The sequence below is a fragment of the Carassius auratus genome, chromosome 21 (genome assembly GCF_003368295.1).
Source record: "Carassius auratus strain Wakin chromosome 21, ASM336829v1, whole genome shotgun sequence".
Lineage (NCBI taxonomy): Eukaryota > Metazoa > Chordata > Actinopteri > Cypriniformes > Cyprinidae > Carassius > Carassius auratus.
This window is the reverse complement of record NC_039263.1, coordinates 17,411,027-17,430,086: the sequence shown is the minus strand read 5'-3', so window position 1 is coordinate 17,430,086 and position 19,060 is coordinate 17,411,027. Positions and strand designations below refer to the sequence as shown.

Below are 19,060 nucleotides of genomic sequence, written 5' to 3'. Positions count from 1 at the left end.
CTTATTTTCTTCAACTCATCATCGTGAGCATGATTTATTAATTTGAAACCTCATTTTAAGTAAATTGTGAGCACAATTGGAGTTTATGAAATTGCGGACAGGAGTTCGCAGCAGTAAAACTTAATCATGATTTCTCAAAAATTCTATAACAAATTTGTAAATCTTGCTGACATATTAGTAAGTCGTGAAAACAAATAGTTAATTTGTGGCCACGATAAAAATATTTTTCCCGCATTCCATGTCTGGGGCTCAGTACACTTCCATAATGCATTATGACAAGTTTAGACAAAAAATTCATTCAAGATGAAGGACAAAGCGAGAGAAATGTCTATTATTGTAAATATATTTCATTATAGTACAGTATACGAGTAATATGGTGTTCAGGATGCATGATACCTTAAACTGCTCACCAGTTACCATCTTACTTTGCTTGCAACACACACATACAGAAGAACGAAATGAGAGGTTGTCAAGACTGTCAAGATTCTTCTCCAACAGTATATCAACACAGACGTTCATGGCAATGATTATAATACTGAAGTTCGGCTAAACATTTTTGAGGACTAAATCGCCATCCTTGAGACGAGGTTGTCAGATTGACACTTATTTATTTGGACCGTGTTCAACAAAACACCGTCCCTGCGTTTATTTTTATTGTAGTCGAGCAGGAAACGGCATAAGGTTGCTGGCAGCCACCCTGAATTATGAGGGAGGTGATTACAGCCCCTCTCTCGCTCCCTTCATAGCCAAAGATCAGTGAGACAGAGAAAGACAGCTCTTGTAATCACTCTTAATAGTCTTGTTGTTTGTGTGAGTGAGCGTGGTAATGATGCTGGCACTTCAGCATGGGCTCACAGGGGACCCACTATTGTTTCATCGTCTCACTGCCTTTCAAATGGCACCACAACAGGTGCCTCTGTGAGGTTCCTAGTCATTTAATGCGTTAAATTAAGACTATGGTCTTTTTTTTAGCTTTTCTGTATCATTGCTTAATCACACTGATGGATCTAATGACCGTGAATTGATCTAAAGTGGACCAATCACTGTAATGTACTATAGCTTTCTCGGGATTCCATGTTTACGGCCTTGTTTCCATGTTATGATTCTCATAAAGTTTCTCATGAAGGCTCAAAGTGCTGTTTGCTAAATTAATGATGTGAACCCTATTGTTCTTTCTGGATCAATGTCTTACTGTTTTATATATTTCTTCATTTCATTGTGTGACCTGAACAAGACTGAGTGTCTAACCTAAAGCGCATTTGAGTGATGTTAGCATAGCGCTGCATTGATGTTAAGCCAGTTCAGCGTGCCAAACAAATCAAATCTAAAACGCAGAGGGTATATGACACGTGAAATTCATACTCCATAGAATTAGAGCGACTCATTCTCCTAGAAAAATGATTCACCCTTTTATTTTTGGAACGAAGCAATGGTGATGTCCAAGAAAATTCATGTTTCCTATCACTGAATGCAATAAACTATTTTTATGGGTGATTATATGTGACATTTTTCCTACCCTTTTGACCTCAGTCATCTCTTCTGGAAGCGTAATGGAGTTCTAAAAGGTTCAGGAGGCGCGGGTTCATCTAATTCTGTCAATCATGATGCAAGCTGCTTACCTCAATAGCATGGTGATTCGTCTGGCTTCTCAACTACACTGGTTTCCATTTATTCATAACTATCTGAATTAATAAGTAGTCCAGGAGAACATGCCAAGTCTGTCTACCTACATTATGTCCAAAGATTATACGAACAGGTTAACATGAAACAGTTTGAAGAGGAATCACTGGTTGACAGAACTTGTTTAAAGAGATAGTTAACACAACAATTAAAATTGCTATCATTTTTCCGCGCACTGAAGTCATTTCAAACCTGCATGAGATTCTTTCCTTTGTAGAACTCAGAAGATATTTTGAAAAATACAAACTTTCATTGTATGGAAAAAAAATTCTGAATACCGTCTGTGTTCTATTTAAGAAATAAAAATCGGACAGGTTTGGGAACACCATGAGGTGCTTAACTGCTTAAATCGAAAGAATAATTAATGACAAACTGTAATGTAAAACAAATGGATAGGTGCCAGATTACACAGCATCTGTGAAGTGTTTTAGTGCAGCATATTCTTCATTTCTAAACAGTATCATTAGTTTCCATCACTCTTCTAGTTTAAAATCCATATGTTAATTGTATATTCAGCACTTTTAACCATGGTCATCAGAACCCACCTTCAATTTCTTTACAACTGGTCATCAATTACATGTAAAGAGCACCTCTGGCAATCTGTAATCATATTGATTCACACACCATGAAGTAGCACCTTAATAACCACTATGTGACGAAGAACCGAGCATGTATTACCATATATATAAGAATTTAGCATGGACTTCTTGAAAGATGTAGCATGCAGGTCTTCACCTGTTACTGATCCGCACTGACAGACTCACCTCTGCAGAGCATGAACAACATGAGCCCAGCTGGGCTGAGACGCAGCATCTTCAGTTCCTCTGAAGTTGGTCGGGGATGGAGAAGGGAACGGGTCGGTGTTTTTCCACCGACAAATCTTCCTTACGGTCTACAGGACGATAAACGCAGCATTCATCTCTTCAAAAACAAGAAACAGGGTAACGTTAGCGGTTAGATGTTTCCCCCTCCAAGCATCTCAAAATGAGTCTCTCCCTCGGTGCAGTTACTAAACGTTGTCATCTTGACAGTCACGGTATGTTTCGTGGGTTTTATATGTCTTCTGAAGTGTCTGACAAGCGCCTCGAACGTTAAAAATATCGAAGTGCCATCCCATAAAAACTCACAGATTTGTAGTTCCGCGCCACAAGTGTTTGTTGTTAAAAGCAGTCTGGTGGTCGTGGATGTGTGTTCCGTCTAAATAAGCCTCAGTTCGCACAGCTGTGTGGAGAATCTCAGAGGAAAGTTGAACATCGCTTGTGAGGCTCGGCAACGCTTCAAAATGATGTCAAATCCACTGTAATTCCAGAAGGCGCGAAAGGTCACAAATAAAGTGATTTTAATACACAATATCTGTGATTCAGAAACAATTAGGGGCGTTTATGTAAATAAGAACTCACTTAAAAACAAAAATACGATTAAAGCGGCAATATATAGCCTGCCCCGGGCTCCCACAGTTATTAATAGGCTACACTTTAAGAAATTTAACGTTAGTCCAGCCGTCGGTGTGTATCACGCGTCACAGTTCTGATGCCGAGAAACAAGCCATAAACTTCAACAGTATGAGGAAAGAATTAGCAAAAATCAATTGTGCCATGAAAATGCTCCTTTCTCTCATCCATGAAGTCCACAGTGAATATCCCTCTTGCTTTCGTCTGCACTTTGGGTTCCGCAGCGACAAGCACAGTGAGTCATGATACTCTCTCTCTCTCTCTCTCTCTCTCTCTCTCTCTCTCTCTCTCTCTCTCTCTACCAAATGCTGCTAAACTGGGAGGGCGGTGTAAGAATTTCAATTTCAACTTCAAAGTACTTTATTTGCTTGATTGTTTTACACGCAATATTGCTAACGCATCAATGTACACAAGTGGTAGAAAAGTCTAAAAATTAGTCAAAAGTTATAGCAACGATATGGCCTACAATAAAATAAGATGCAAGAACCTACTCCATTAGAATTTCTATGAATATTTTTTTACCTATGTGTACTTGTTAAATGCATGCACCACAAACAAGGATGTGTGCTTGTAAAACGCGTTCACCTGTTGTGAATGTGTTTATTGGACATCAGCGGTAGATGAATCAAACAATATGTCTAAAACTCTCGGAACGAAGGTGCACTGATGATGCTAAAGATGGAAGGTATTATAAGTATATGTTATAAATGGTTCAATTCCATTGTAGTGAGTTATTATGGTTATATTATAATAAGAGTGATGATGCAGGTTTTAATGTAGTTATTGAGTAATAGGACCATGTACTGCATTTACCTCAACAAGCGCGATAGTGCCCTCTAGTGGTATAAATCAAGTCCTTGAGATTTTCCCATACCATCGATGGCATGCTGATATCAAGAGTGCTGCTTACGGTATAAGATTTAGCATAGTGTAGAGTACGTGGTAGTAAGGTTGTAAATGGCGTATTTGCAGGGTCGGTGAACACTGGAAAATCATCAACTGCATAGCCTATAGATACACAACATACAGATTCACACCTACATTACATATAACCTACTTGTTGTTTAGGTGTCAATAGTTGCACCATTGAAAACGCTGTGGTTTTGCATAGGCTATAACAAAATTAATAGTGTCTTCGTCACCTAACTCGTTTCTTATCACTGTTCGAGATTTTGAAGAGCATAATGTTTCCACCAGGGAAATGCTTAGAGGATAGAAACAATACAGCTCGCAGATGTCTGTGTCTGCACAAAGCTCACGATTATTTAATGAGGTAGCCTAAACATTGGGCATATTGTGATTGGTTGGTTGTCCTTTGCTAAAGAAGTCACTTTGCCGTTTGCATACTACAAAATGCATTAAAGATGGCACTCAATACCGTTCTAAAACAATTGCTTGTAAGGATCTAGATAGGCTGGCTATTCCAATGTAAAACTTTAAGAATTGACTTTCTTATACATTTCTGGTACCTGTTTCAATTCTAGAATTAATTTTTTTGATAAAATACAAATCGATTAGAGGATAGAAACCAAACAGTATAAAAGTTTCTCCATTTGAACAAAGCTCATGAATGTTAAATGAGGTAAACATTGAAGCAGTTTGTGATTAGTGACTAGTTATGTTTTGATAAAGAACTAGCTGTAACATCCCCTGGCACTAAACATGTTAAAATGTCATTAAACTTTTTTATATACATATATATTTGTTTGCAAAGAAGGTATCCAAATATTACATACATAAAATGGCCATGGATTTTCTTAAACATTTTTGGCACCCTGCAGCTCCTATCCTAAAACTCAATATTGATGAAAATTCGAACCAGTTACAGATAAAATGTGTTGAAATCATTCTCATTTTGGAACCGAGCAGTCCATCAAACACAGTTTTCTTCCTACAGGTTGGAGGTTTAATGCAGCCCACTGTGGGGGTCTGGCTTTAACCTTGTACTTACTCACTCCATGCTGAATAGAGATATTGACAGCGAGAGCAGCTGATGACTTCCATACTGCTCAAGTCAGCAATTACTGTCAGTTCACAGAGGCAAGATGAGTGTTGATTTGGGAAGAAAGAGGCATTTAAGAAGACCCACATTCACAGGCATCCAATTAGCAAACACATTAATTGCTTTGCCAAATTCTGGGCAGGGTATTGAAAGTCTTCCAGCCACGCTCACAAATAGGCTTTTGTAATTAGCTGCAGAAAGATACCTGTAATAAACAGTGAAGTAGAGAACAAACCAAACTGCTACCACTAACAGAACGTTTTGATAGAGTACTATTGCAAAGAAATGAAGTGAATATTGACCCCACTCACACTCTCTCCATTTGGACTCGGTGCCCTATCTTCCCTGTCATTTCAGTGTATTCACCAGGTTGATTGCCGTGACCTGTCTCTTGCTGCTAATGTCAGGTGATTAACATTTATCAGTCTCTGGGCAAGACCTTTCTCCTGAGGAGACGTTTCAACAGCCTGCTCTTTTCTAGCATCTTCTGACAACGTTTCTCTCATTACCAGTTTCAGCATATGGGCAAAGTACATGTCAGTGATGGTTTCGCCTGTGATGCCTGCTGTAATTTATTATTCAAATAGACAGCTCAGTGTTTCCTTTCTGCTCTAATAAGAGCTTCTCATAGCTCATGCAGTTTTATGGGAGCAGTTTCTGAGATGCTACTTTATGTAAACACTTTTGGTGCTGTTTACGCAATTACGTTTTAAGTTTTTTGCGAGTGATATTTATGTACATGGTATTTAAAAGTCAGTTCTTAATGTATAAATTCAAGTCACATCCTACTTTTTTCTTTACTCTTTTTTCGAGTTGAATATTGTTACATTTTAAAGTTAAAGTTCTATTTACATCTGCTCTCATCTTCTTCCCCTTAATTCCCGTAAAAAGCTACCCTTCTTATTGAGCTTAGGTAGTAGCCTCCTACGCTTGCAATTGCGATCTCTTATGGACCTATGATGTTTTGGCTAGTTTATATGTCTCATGGAATGATGGTACTGACCCCAGTGTTCTTCAGACTTCACCTATAGCCTATATCCATGAGCCATGCACGGGAGCCATTGTTGGTGAGTACGATCCATTTCATCTACTACTTTCTGTACTCTGACCTGTTCTGTTTTCGGACTTCTTTTGGTTTGAAATACCCCCCCCCCCCCCCCCCCCCCGTTCCCCACAGCGACCTCTAGAGGATGCAGTTCAAAGTTCCCTCGGAAGGGAACGTCTCAGATTACGTATGTAACCATGGTTCCATGAGAAGAGAATGAGACACTGCATTCTTTAGTTCCCTTAGGTGTAAGCTTCAGATGAAAAAATAGGATGACGTGTTCTCCCAGTGCCCTTTTATGCTGTGGTCACGCCAGGTAATGACGTCACATGCTGTCGCCAGCCAATGTTATTGTCCTGTTTAGTTGTATTCTTCTGACACTGGCCTCTAGAGAACGCAGTGTCTTGTTTGTTCCCATGTTTACATGTATAACCTGAGACTTTTCTTATTTTCACCATGGTTACTTTTATTAGGTAAAAAATACAGTTAAACCAGAAATATTGTGGAAATATTATTGCAATTTAAAATAATTATTTGTATTTTAATATATTTCAATAATCATTTATTCCTGTGAAGGAATTTCGAGCATCCATTACTCAAGGCTTAGTGTCAGACGATCCTTCACAATTCATTCTAATATTGTGGAAACCTGATAAAAAAATTGTAAGGATTCTTAGATATAATTATTGATGTATATTATTCTTTGAAATGAATAAACAGCATTTTATGAAACATAGATTTGATCAATTGAATGCTGATTAAATATTATTATTTTCTTGAAAAAATAAATAAATAAATACAAATCTTGAACAAACCTTTCACACTAACATGCTTTGATTCATACAATAATAATGTGCTATTTTTACTTATTTTATTTGTTATTTTGATAAACTTTTTGAATACCTGTGAGGGGAAAGAAAAATTGACTAATTTCTAACAAAATGCTTTACTGGATTCATGTAGTGCAACACTATTTTAGTGTATTGTCTGAATTTGCTTCTACTTTTCATATGAATATTGTATTTTAATAATTTTATAAACATGTATATCTGTTTTTTCAACATGACATAGACTGTTTATGTTGTGTAAACAATATCTACTGTGAACCAGACAAGGTTTTAATATTGAATGCAGTGACCATTAATCCTGCGATGATTGAAATCACCACCCATATGATATCATAATTATAACATTTGTTTTTGTCATCAGTTTTTAGCAGCTACAATCATCGGTCAAATTTCCCTTGGGTGTCTGTTAATTTTGATGGAACGAAGTTTGAAGATTTAATTGAGATTTCTGTGTTGGCTAGGATTTAAATCTGTTTATTTTATTAGTGTCATGTAAAAATAGATAACCTTGATGACAGAAGCTAATTAGTCTGGTCATTTATTCAAGGTTTAATACACAGATGATCACCTAAAGACCCGTTTTTGTCTCAAAAGCTGTACAAGCCAATTAACGTGATGCCTCTGGGAACAGTTTAAAACTCGAATTACAACACATAATAATTAATAGTTCAGGCCAGTTTATTTTCTCTGTTTATTACTTTGTATGTCAACAACACTGACATCTACACTGTGAAAACATGCGCATTACTTGAAATATGAAAACGCTTTTTAAAAATACAAATAAACAAAAATGGGGCAAATGTTTTTGACCACAAAAAAACATCTCAGTTATATTGTCTGCCTCCACTACACTCTTAAAAATAAAGGTTTTCAAAACATATATCATAGAATGCCATAATAACAGCAAATAGAATGACACAGAAGAACCATTTAGGGTTCCCCATAGAACCATTCAGTGAACTGTTCTGAAAAGAATCTGTTTTTACTTACTGTGGAGAACATTCTAATAATCTAAAGAACCTCTTTTTTTTCATTATAAAGAGCCTTTTGTGCCATGGAAAGGTTCCATGGATGTTGAAGGTTCTTAATTGAACAATAGATGCCAAAAAAAAGAATCTTTATTTTTAAGACTGTATGAATTCTGAACACTGACCATTTTTTTATTTTATGACCTGGATGTAAAGTTAGTGATTACATGATATTTTAATTGAGCCATTTGCCTAACCACACTCTGAGGAAAGTTTGCATTGCATTTGACAGAATGAATATGGTCTCCCTTTCTCTTCAGCTAGAGTTAGCACCAGTGCTTACTCTTTTATTGCGGTGTTAAAAGGTACAGGAGTGGATTATGGCTCTCCCATCTGAACTACTTGCACTGGGAGCCACAAAAGCTTTTCACCCGCGAAGTATACAGTCCTTCTCAAAAGTAACCAAGATGGACACAAATAGATTGCATTGTGCCCTGTGTAGACCTGGCCCACATTTTAAATCTCTCCTCTCTAACCTAATCAGTGACACTTTTAGGGTAGACAGCCGACATCGACGAAACTATATCAGTTCGTGTCAGTCAGGTGTTTAAGAGAGTGGAATTGGAAAACCAAATGAAAAAAAGGAGCATGTTGCATGATCTGAGGACATTTTTTGTGTAATTTTGCCAACAGGAAGCACTTAAAGGGATAGTTTACCCCAAAAGTAATATTCTGTCATGTTTTCTTCATCTTCATTTTGTTGTGAACTAACATGACTGTGGAACACCAAAGATGACATAAAAAATGTTTGTTTCTTTTTGTCAAAACAATGAAATTCAATTATGTATAGTTTTGTTTAAGACAGTATTGGCTTTGTATAGGAAAAAATGTAAAACAATATGAAGGTGAGTAAATGATGACAGAATTTAAATTTTTGGGTGAACTAAAGAAGAGCCAAAGCTAATAAGAAACCAAATAACAAATATACCGTATGCAGTTGACTTTATTTCACTTATGTTATTGTTTCAGCAATTTATTATGTGGTTTTTCCCTTAAGATTTTAATTTAGATTTGTTTTTTCAAAGCTTGATATCTCACTAACTTCAAGGTTAGCATACTCTTTTGTTGTCTCCTTTCTAAATATGAATGCAACTTAAAAAAAAAGGACAAACTTTATCAGAACTATGTATCCTATATAGGTAGCTTAGTGTAGATGAAGTGTTTACCCATTGGTCCTGGCCTTTGTCAATGTGAAATATGAAAGTGCTTAACCCCTGTGTGCTCAGGGAACTGCAGGGAACCCAACGGGTGTTGAATTGCAGGATTTGCATGTTTATAATGAGCAGAGAAAACTGCTGTGGAGCATAAAGAAGGAAGTCTATTGTGCATTAAGCGGCTGAATGTTTTACAGAGGGTAATAAACTCCTGCCTGGCTAATCAAATTCACAGAGAAAATACCATCCTTCAAGTCTTCAAGAGACCAAGTTTTTAACTCTTTTTCTTCAGCAGCGTTTATTGAGAGTCATTGCAGCAACACAATTTACCTGATTACAGAATGCATCTTCTTGCTCATTTTCAAAACAATTTAGCAAAGTTTAATAGATTACTCAAATTGCCCTGGTGTGCTTTTCTGCCGAATTAGTTTATATGGGGATCCAGAAGCTTTATGCCCACATGCCCCCTCAGATATTTTAGCTAAATGGATTTTAAATGAAGAAAAAAAATATGAAAAGATATAATTTTATATTTTATGTATATAAAATATTATTCTGTCATTATTTACTCATCTTCATGTCATTCTTAACTCATAACTCATCTGAATGCTAATTTTTATCAAATGAAAGTGAATGGTGACTGGGGCTGTCAAGCTCTAAAATCACAACAAAAAGCACCAAAAAACTTTTTTTTAAATACAAAAGTATCATTTGTCTTCATGAAACATGGGATAAAAGATATATCATATTGACAATTTCTGTGATACTTTAATGATGCTTGTCTCATGTTCCTATTCACATTCATTCTTTAATTTATAGTAAAAATATTTTTTTGTTTGTTTTATTTTGTATTTCTTTCTGCTTATGGCTGTTTGAACGTACTCTTTTATACAATCAGTTCAGATTGATCATGTCACAATAGATGAGAGCACCAGCAATCATATCTGGCATCATGTTTACATGCACTAATAATGGCCTTATTGCTATAAAAATGGTGAGGTAATCACTCCCATTGTTCAAATGTCCACTCAATGCATGATTTAGTGTATCTTATGATTAATTTGCTTCATAAGCTTGCATGTAATTAAGGTTCTAATTCATTTCAGGGTACATCCCTTCCTCTGAAAGATAAGTGAAAGCTTTAGAGAAAATGATAATGCACACTTCAGAATGGAGATTGCATGCAAATAAAATCTGTTTCAATAATGCTTCCATTTTATACCAGCCTGCTCTTTCAAGCATTTTTATTTTTCTCAGAAGTCTGCAGTCTGCATTAGTGCCAGACCAAGTTCACCTGACCTATGCTGAAGTACACAGTTAGGGCCATTCACACAGAACACATTTTTGCAATCCACATTGCTGTGTTTCAGTGGATTTTCGAAGTAATCATGCACTAGACCTGATTAAACATTGCGCTTGTGTCTCGCTTTTTGCAGCACATGACATGGCTTCTAAAAACATGTTGCTTAAGTTTAAATATTAAAAAGTATCTCTAGACATCACATTCTTTACATTCTACTGCCCTGCATCTCCTGTTTTTGAATGCAAAAACATGTTCTCTTTATTCAACTGCACTGCGTTTCAATGAACACTTATCACATTTCCAGTGATCGTAGTTTGGAATACATTTATAATGGTAACTGGAAACTACAACAAATGTATTTTTAGCATTCTTATTTTTCATATTTTCATATTTATTTGCCATCACCCTTAGCATTTGTATTAGAAACACAAGAAATGTTTTTATGTTGAAAAATATGAGAATAGTAGAGAGTAGTAGAATGAAAAAAAAAGGAAGGCCACGAGACATGTTCTTTTTTTAAAAGCTGAAATAATTTGTTTTTAGAACGTTTCATAGGCAAGACAGGTGCTGCAAAAAAGGTGCAAAGGTCAAAGGCATCTGTTTACTGCGTGTTAGAAACACATTTGTCTATATAAACATGTTAGAACAACACTTGCATTCCACATCCTTTGCAGCTTCTCAGGCATCTGGTTCATGACTTCAGACAGATGTTGCATCTTGGTTGAGAATGAAAATCAAGTTGATATCAGTACTTAAAGCCAGTCTGACATTGACTTAACGTTGGATTTTGGTTACACAACCTAAAGCCAACAACTATCAATGTCAGCTGACGCTGCTGTTGGACATCAAATTAACATTGACATAAGACGGCATTGAATTGACATTGAATTTTGGTCACCTGATGTCACAACCAAAATTTAACCGAATATCAACATCTTATGATGTTTTGTGCCTGTTCGGATGAGTTCTACCAAACTGGTACTCAAGTTAAAAGAAGTGCATTTTTAAATGAAATAGCATTCTCTTTATACCATGTGTTTATTTTTTATTTCCAATCCCCTACATCTTTCATTTTTTAATGCAAAACATTTATCAGTGTAAATCACCCCTAAAAATGCTTTAAATCACCAAGAAAAATTGCTAGAGAAGAGGAAGATTACTACCAGCTTAGCAAGGATGCAAAGCAAAGCTTTGCCTCAGGCTACATGAATCACAAGGCCCGGTCAATTAGAAAATAGTTTTTTAATGAATTTGTGGAATGTACAATTAATGCAAACAATCAAAGGATACATATGGGATTTAAACTCAACTGTTCACTAGCAGTATCCTCATATAATCATCTCTTGTAAAATCCTGTTAGGCCCATATCCAGACCTATCAAACCACTGAGTTAATATGAATTAATCCATGCCTATGGCTCCGCTGCGAATTGGCAGTTTCAGCTCATAATTGTTAAACAGCCAGGCACCTTCTTTATATATCCTCTTCATCTCACACTTGATTAAGACAAATGAGTTAAGAAGTCAGTTAAGATGTAATCAGGATAAGAGAAATGCTTTGATTTCAGAAATATAAATGTAACCATCATTAACATGTTCTGAAGTAAAACCATTTGCCTCTGGAAAAATTGTATGCTCAATATTCCACTAGCTGAGCTGACATGTTCAGATAACTTCTTGATTTTTATGTACAATTCTGACTACAATGCAGAAATTCATATCTTCATTACTTTAGCACTGAGTGTCAATGTCTTTGTTTTACTGTTCTCAGTGAAAGGCCAATTCATGGACCTGAACTACACTGAATTTGCTATTTTTCCTCAATATGTTTTCACGATCATGACGAACTGACGAATTGAAGAATGAATAAATCTGAAATATTAAAACACAAAAGGAAGTTGGAAAAGGGGAAATGCAGCATTTTCTTCAAGCTCATGCCCAGTTATTTTAGGTATGATGTATTAAGATATTAAGCTAGCATCAGACTTCACTGCTGTTTTCATTAAGATGTACATTTGTCTTCCACTGTCTCATAAATCATGTCAGTGTGCTTTGCTCAGTCTGATCATCTGGCAGGAATTTAAGATGACATTTAGAGAGAGAGTGAGCAAGCCAGTTATTTTAGAGGCAGCTCACCACAATGAATTGCTGACACAAGATAATTTAGCAGCATCCCATCATGCCATAATTCTGCCTGTGCCTTTTATAATTGCAGTAGAACCTTCTCCTAAAAACACAGTGAGAAGAAATTGGAGCCTTTTGAGTTTAGAAAAATCTCATGCAGTTTTAAACCATTTTTTAGCATCATAGCCTCTAATTGCAGTTTTCTATTGCTGTTGGGAAAAAAATACTGTGGGTGTTCAGGGTGTTTATCTTCTTTTGTGTTCTGCAAAAGAAATAAACTCATACTGGTTTGGAACAACAAGAAGGATGTAGAATTTAGACTTTTGGGTGAACTATGCCTTTATGTGGTATCTCATTAAGAGGAGGGGAAGAAGAATAGAGATGGAAAAAGATAAAGGGAATACATATATTTATAGTGTTTTGTGTGTGCTGTGTAAAACAGAAAAGTGACAGATTGAAAATTAAAATGAGCTTAGAGTGCTGCAAATTCAGTTTGCAACAGTAACCCATCCTCTCTGTGGTCTCTTGTGCCTGTGTTTTTTCCTCTTTCTTTGCTCGGCGCCGGCAGTGAGAGTGGGCTGGAGCCATGAAATCCATCATTCCACTTCATCTGCAGCACTCTCCCTTTCTGATCAATGATAGCGCTAATAATAACTGCCACATAGTCACCTCCAGCTCGCTCTCGGTCCGCCACAGCTCCGGGTCTCCCTCTCCAGATTGCCCGGTCCGATTAAGAGCCCATTACAGCGGCTGTTTACTCATAATGTCCCTGAGGCCTGGCCCTGCTTTGTTTGCATGTCTAGAGATCCAAAGGTGATGAGATGACCTTCTGTAACTGCAAAAGTTCATTCCCTCTCAGTCACTTTCAACTGTTTTATGACTTGTGGGGGATTCTGTCAAATGTAAATATATATTCTAAATATATGTTTGAATTAATAGAAAAATTTCAGAAAATACTCTAAATGATTATCAAAAAGGCTTCCCTATACTAAAAAAATATATATGGTTCTTCAAAGGTTATTTAGATGAAGTGGTTTCCATTGCATCCAGAAGAAGACCCTTTCATTTTATGCTGAAATAGTTCTTTGTGTTAGAATTTAGGGTCCTTTATTCCCGCCTTTTTGATTTTCAAATCTGTAACTGTCAAAGCATCTCAATTTTTTCTTCTTTTCTTTTAACATTTACTCGCCCTGAGGCCTTTCAAGATGTAAATGAGTTTGTGTTGATCATGTTTGTAAAAAACATTAAGACTTTTAACTTCAGACTGTTGTTAGAATATGAGTCCACAATCCGTAATATTGCTTTCTACATTGAAAGTTTGTCTCATCTGAATCAGGAGAGAACTATGCATAGGTCAAGCACTGTTTACAAGCAAACAACAGTTCTAACCATATAAATCTAATTAGAGGATTTTGATGTGAGAGGACAACAAGGAATGCACTTTTCACTGAATGCAGCGTTATTATGAATTAGGGATTGTTGCTTTAATAATGCATTTGTTTCTTAAAAACATGCAACTTTTTACTTCACAAGACATTAATAAATGGACAAGTGGATTATAATTTGTGGATCATTGTGATGTTTTTATCAGATGTTTGAACTCTCCTTCTGATGGCATCCATGCACTGCAGAGTATCCATAGATAAGCATGTAATATAACACTAAATTTCTCTAAATCTCTTCCAGTGAAGAAACAAACTCATGGATGATATCTTGGATGGACTCTAGGTTTATATCTTGGATTGCCTTATGGGTAAATAAATTTTAAGCAAACTTTAATTTTGGGACGAATTTTTCCTTCAAATACATAGTTCTGTCTTGAAACTCTAAATGTAGATTGTACAGTCCAATAGGTTCTAACTCAAGCTGATATAATCACATCATTATTCAAATGTCGCATCTGATTGTTTTCTTTTCACATCAGCAGCCAATTAACTTGCTGTAACAGTTGCAGTGCATTTCAGAAACCTTCCCCAGCACCACCTGGATAGATCTGCTATAGGGTCATTTTATGTATATTATATATGGCGGTTTTGTTATATGTTATATGTACAGCAGCAGTATTTCTTACATGCTCATGACAGCATGTTTGTGGATGAATTAGCAAGTCATACTTTCTCTGCCACAGCAGCAATGTAGAAGATGTATTCTGCCGAGACCAAAACACATTAGTACTATCATGTATGCTAAACTCTCAGAGAGTTGTCATGACAGAAATCATTTTATTTGCATATTAAGACATAAAATGTAATAATAATAAAGAAATAATAATTAATTTCACCTTAGGTGGTGATGTCCAGCGGTCATCCTTTCACCACAATTATTTGTGGACATTCAGCTAAAGTTGGTTTTCACTGAACAGTCCTGCCATCAACCAGCCAAGGGCCAGCGACTCTAAATCAGACACACTGCGACATCCGACCCCATTACCGCATTCAGCTAAAGTAATCATTAGAAAGAGAAGATGGACTGCCTGCTCTGTCCCAGACCTCTTTTGTCCCATTAGATCCACATTACCAGTCTCCCACCTCTTCAAATGTGATCCTCATTTCTCTATTAATGTTAACTGATACATTAATTTAGCTATGGATCTATGTATTATTACACTTTGGAAATGAAATATATGCTGTGCATTTATTTCATTTTACTTGATTTGATTTGTTTGTTGCTGGTGTAAAAACCTTTCCCAACCTTCTCATAAATATTTGAATATTGTATGCCAACAGTTATCTCAGCTAGACGTTGTAAAACATGCATTTCATTGACTCACTGTCATGGCTGTTGAGAACAGATTGTTGTGTCATCACATTTTGATGCGATTATTGCAGTGAACCATGATTGGGTAGATAAATACGGCTGACTGCTCTTTCATCAAATTAAGCATTTCATGCATTATTGATATTTTCAGATGTGCAAGAGAATTCAAGAGGCTAGGCAAGATAAATAAAGTTTAAAGGTATGAGTACACTGAACAAATCACAACTACACTGAAAGAAAAAATAAACTGTTCAAAAACAGAAAAGGTATATGTTCTGCCGGAATATTTTCCACTAAGTATACTGGCATTAATCTTAAACACAACACATCGCGTAATTTAAAATACAGGAAAATGTGTGAAAAATCAATATTGAAAAATTCATATTAACACTGTGCATTGGACTCTTTTTTCCTGTAAGGCATCATGTATGGTTTATTTTGTGATACGTTTTGAAATATTTGAAATACGGCTTGAAATATTGATTTGATTGACTATAAACTTGCCTGTATTTCATCATTGTTAAAAGAAAAAAAAAAAGTTAATTGTGCAAAACAATCCATCTACAGCAAAATATAAATTTAATATGAAATCTGATTGTATTTTTCACTGTATTTTTCACCACAATCAATAACGAGATCACAAGAAACTCCCAGTTTTTTGTTGTTGTTGTTGTTCAAAACAAGAGAGAATATGTGAAGTGATTCGTGAAAATTAGTGAATAGCATTGGTTTCAGGACAATAATCTGAGTTTTAATCCACAACTGACTAATCAGAAACGTGTTTTTCTGAGAGCAGTGTAAGAAACCTATTTAGCTACACATGAGATTATAACTTTTGCAGTTGTTGACAGGAACACAAAATCATTGCTTCGCTTTTTGCCTTTTTGTCATTTTTTCCAATACAATGGGAGAACCCAGGGCCATTTTTCAAGCTCTCTCCAGATTATTTCAACAGCAGCCCACAAGCTCTGATAAGAGAATAAGAAAATTTTATATATTTCGGTCCACGCTCTAATTTAAGAGCAATCTTTTTGAGTCACACTCTTAACTCTCTGCGGGCATTTACTGCCAGTCAAAATCTGGTTCATACATTTTTTGCCAGATGCAATTGGACCGAACAGAGAAAAGGTCTTCTTCCTTTCCTGAGGGACTGATAATGCCACACACTGAGTGGAGGAAATGCCTACAGCTTCACAGAATTGCCTTTTCATATTTATTTTGTTATTTTGGAGCTTTCTTTCCTCCATGCCATAAACAGGCCACCACTTTATTTGCAACTTACAATATTAATGTGTGTTGCTGTACAGACATCCAGTTTTGTGTTATAATACAATTTATTTTCACCAAACTGAGATAATTACTGAGTAGTAAATAAGCTGAGTTGTACCGCTTTTGCAAGCCACTTGTTTTTTGTTTGGCTTAATTTTTTTTTTTTTCAAGTAGACCTCAAGTATGAGGCCTGACTAGCTGTTATTTTATGCAGACTGAATTTTCTGATTATAGTAGAGTAGAGTACCTACTTGTTGAGCTCTTGGAAAAAATATTGAGAAAGAATTCATACATAGAGAAAATGGTTATATTCTCCCCATGCAAATACTGACCTTGGATGTTCATTTTGATGAATGTGTTTTCAACACCATGATTTCAGGGTGTTATTTATCATGAAATGATCAATGGCATTTCATCAATCCTGATCAAAAATCAATTTTTATGGTGAGAATAATTTCCCTGTTGCGTAATTTGTATACCTTTATATATGATGGTGTCAAATGTCCATCAGAAGAGAAAATTGAGTGTATAAAATCAACAATTAAACTAAGAACCAGTTTGATTAAAACAGTAGCCTTCACTTTCCCAGCCTGATCTGAACAGGCTATTTCCTGCTCTCCATCCTGAATGACTTTCTTAATCTATTTGCATTGAACTGCAAAAGATGAAGTTGAAAGAGATGGAGAATGACCCTGATTACCAGACCCTGATGTGACTCCACGCCAGGTGAACTGGTCATCCAAGGGTCAAGGGGGGTCATATCCATCAGCCAAGCAACGAAAAAGGTCCTCGTGCCAGGATTCTTCCACTTTTTCCAGCTGGAGAGTGATGACGGCCTTGTTCCAGATAAGGGACTGATCCACTGGCCTGATTTGTGGCCAGCAGAGCAATTTCAATACCCGTCTTTGCACTGATAGATGAGGCCTGCCTTTGATAAAGGGCCAATTTACCTTAGGGGCAATGGGGATGAAACTGCGGCAGTTGCCTTTATCTGTCTCCACCACGATTCAAAGTGAAGAAAAAAATGGTAAAAGATAGGAAAAATAATGCAAAATAGTCAAAATGAAGAAAATTTGCACTGTTTTGACTGGTATCTGACAAAGTGTCTTACTGTCCAGCAGTGGTTAACACATAATGCAATGATTGGAAGGAATACACGGTGTAAGGGGTCATTTTCAGAGGGACACATTCTTCTTTTCAAAAATGGAATGAAACAGTGGTGAACTAAAAAAAAAAAAGAACATATTTTTTTTTAAAAAGGGCTTATTTTATTTTATTTTACTTTATACACAGATTTCCGTCTATTTTTACGTTTAATATACTTTTTATTACAGTTTAATTGAATGTAATTTATTATTTTATTTCAGTTCATTTATTTTATTTTATTCTTTTTTTTATTATTCAAAGATATCCACCTTGCATATGTTTGCAATAAAACAATGTCATAGGTTCAAAACAAATATTCTAAAAGTGAATATTCTTTTTATTAAAATTTGGCTTAATGTAAGTTACAATAAGTATATTTTATTTTACTTTTATTTTTATTTCGTTTAATTACCTTTTATTCTATGCAATGTGATGATTCTGAATGATGCCTGCAGAAAGTATCATTTTTGGAGTGAAGAATCAAAGACTAAAGTCATTTCTCTTTAATGGACCCTTAAGGACTCATCATTACATTCAGAGTTTTGGTGGAATTTCTCAAATGAAGATGCAAAAGACACCTGAGACTTTTCCATGTTGCACTTGATATTTCCTCTGTAATGTTAGATGATTGCGCATGATGAAAAATTATGAGACTTACTTCTTATAAGAATGGTGTAATAGAGAAGAAAAATCAGTAACTGTCTCTGTCTTATGTGTCTCTTATTTTTTAATACACATTTTGAATACTTTTGCAACTCGGAAAGCAATCTCTCCTGAAATGCAAGTTCTCTTGAAATTATTAAAAAATGTATCTCAAGACTCAAACAATAATAAATGAAAACCGAATTAGATACTCCTCACACTTTCTCCACGTTAGTATCATAGTTTCAATACAGACCTCATAATTTTGCTGTATTTCAAATACAAGATGATCCTAATATAAAAGCAATTACTAAACACATTCACTTGGCACAGACATGGCTGATTTCTGAATTAGAGATGAGAAGTTCACGGCTCTTTGTTATTTCTGAGTTTTGCTGGTGCGAGATTAACATTTATTTCAAAAACTGAGCAAATTTGAGAGCTCATGTGAAGCAATTTTTACAGATAAAAAAAACTTATTATTATTTTCCTGTATTACTGTTACTTATCCAGACTGTAACTTTGTGCTAAGAGGCAAAATTCTTCTCCAAACTGAATAAATACATATGATAGACTGAGAGGTGCAGAAATATAAACAACCCTTAAGGCTGT

At 35.7% G+C, this 19,060-nt stretch overlaps 2 protein-coding genes across 3 annotated transcripts in view; both read right to left on the bottom strand.

Annotated features, from left to right (window-relative positions):
- The window catches only part of LOC113038712 (transmembrane protein 132C-like), a 120,090-nt gene extending 116,737 nt beyond the window's left edge, over window positions 1-3,353 (bottom strand). The window contains exons 1-2 of the mRNA XM_026196332.1: window positions 2,808-3,353; window positions 2,445-2,601 (exon numbers count right to left, since the gene is read on the bottom strand). Coding sequence (XP_026052117.1) covers window positions 2,445-2,493 — 49 coding nt within the window. The 5' untranslated portion in view covers window positions 2,494-2,601; window positions 2,808-3,353. The remainder of the gene's footprint in view (window positions 1-2,444; window positions 2,602-2,807) is intronic.
- LOC113038752 (mitotic-spindle organizing protein 2) overlaps window positions 1-19,060 on the bottom strand; it is a 1,160,083-nt gene that overhangs the window by 289,310 nt on the left and 851,713 nt on the right. The window lies entirely within an intron of this gene.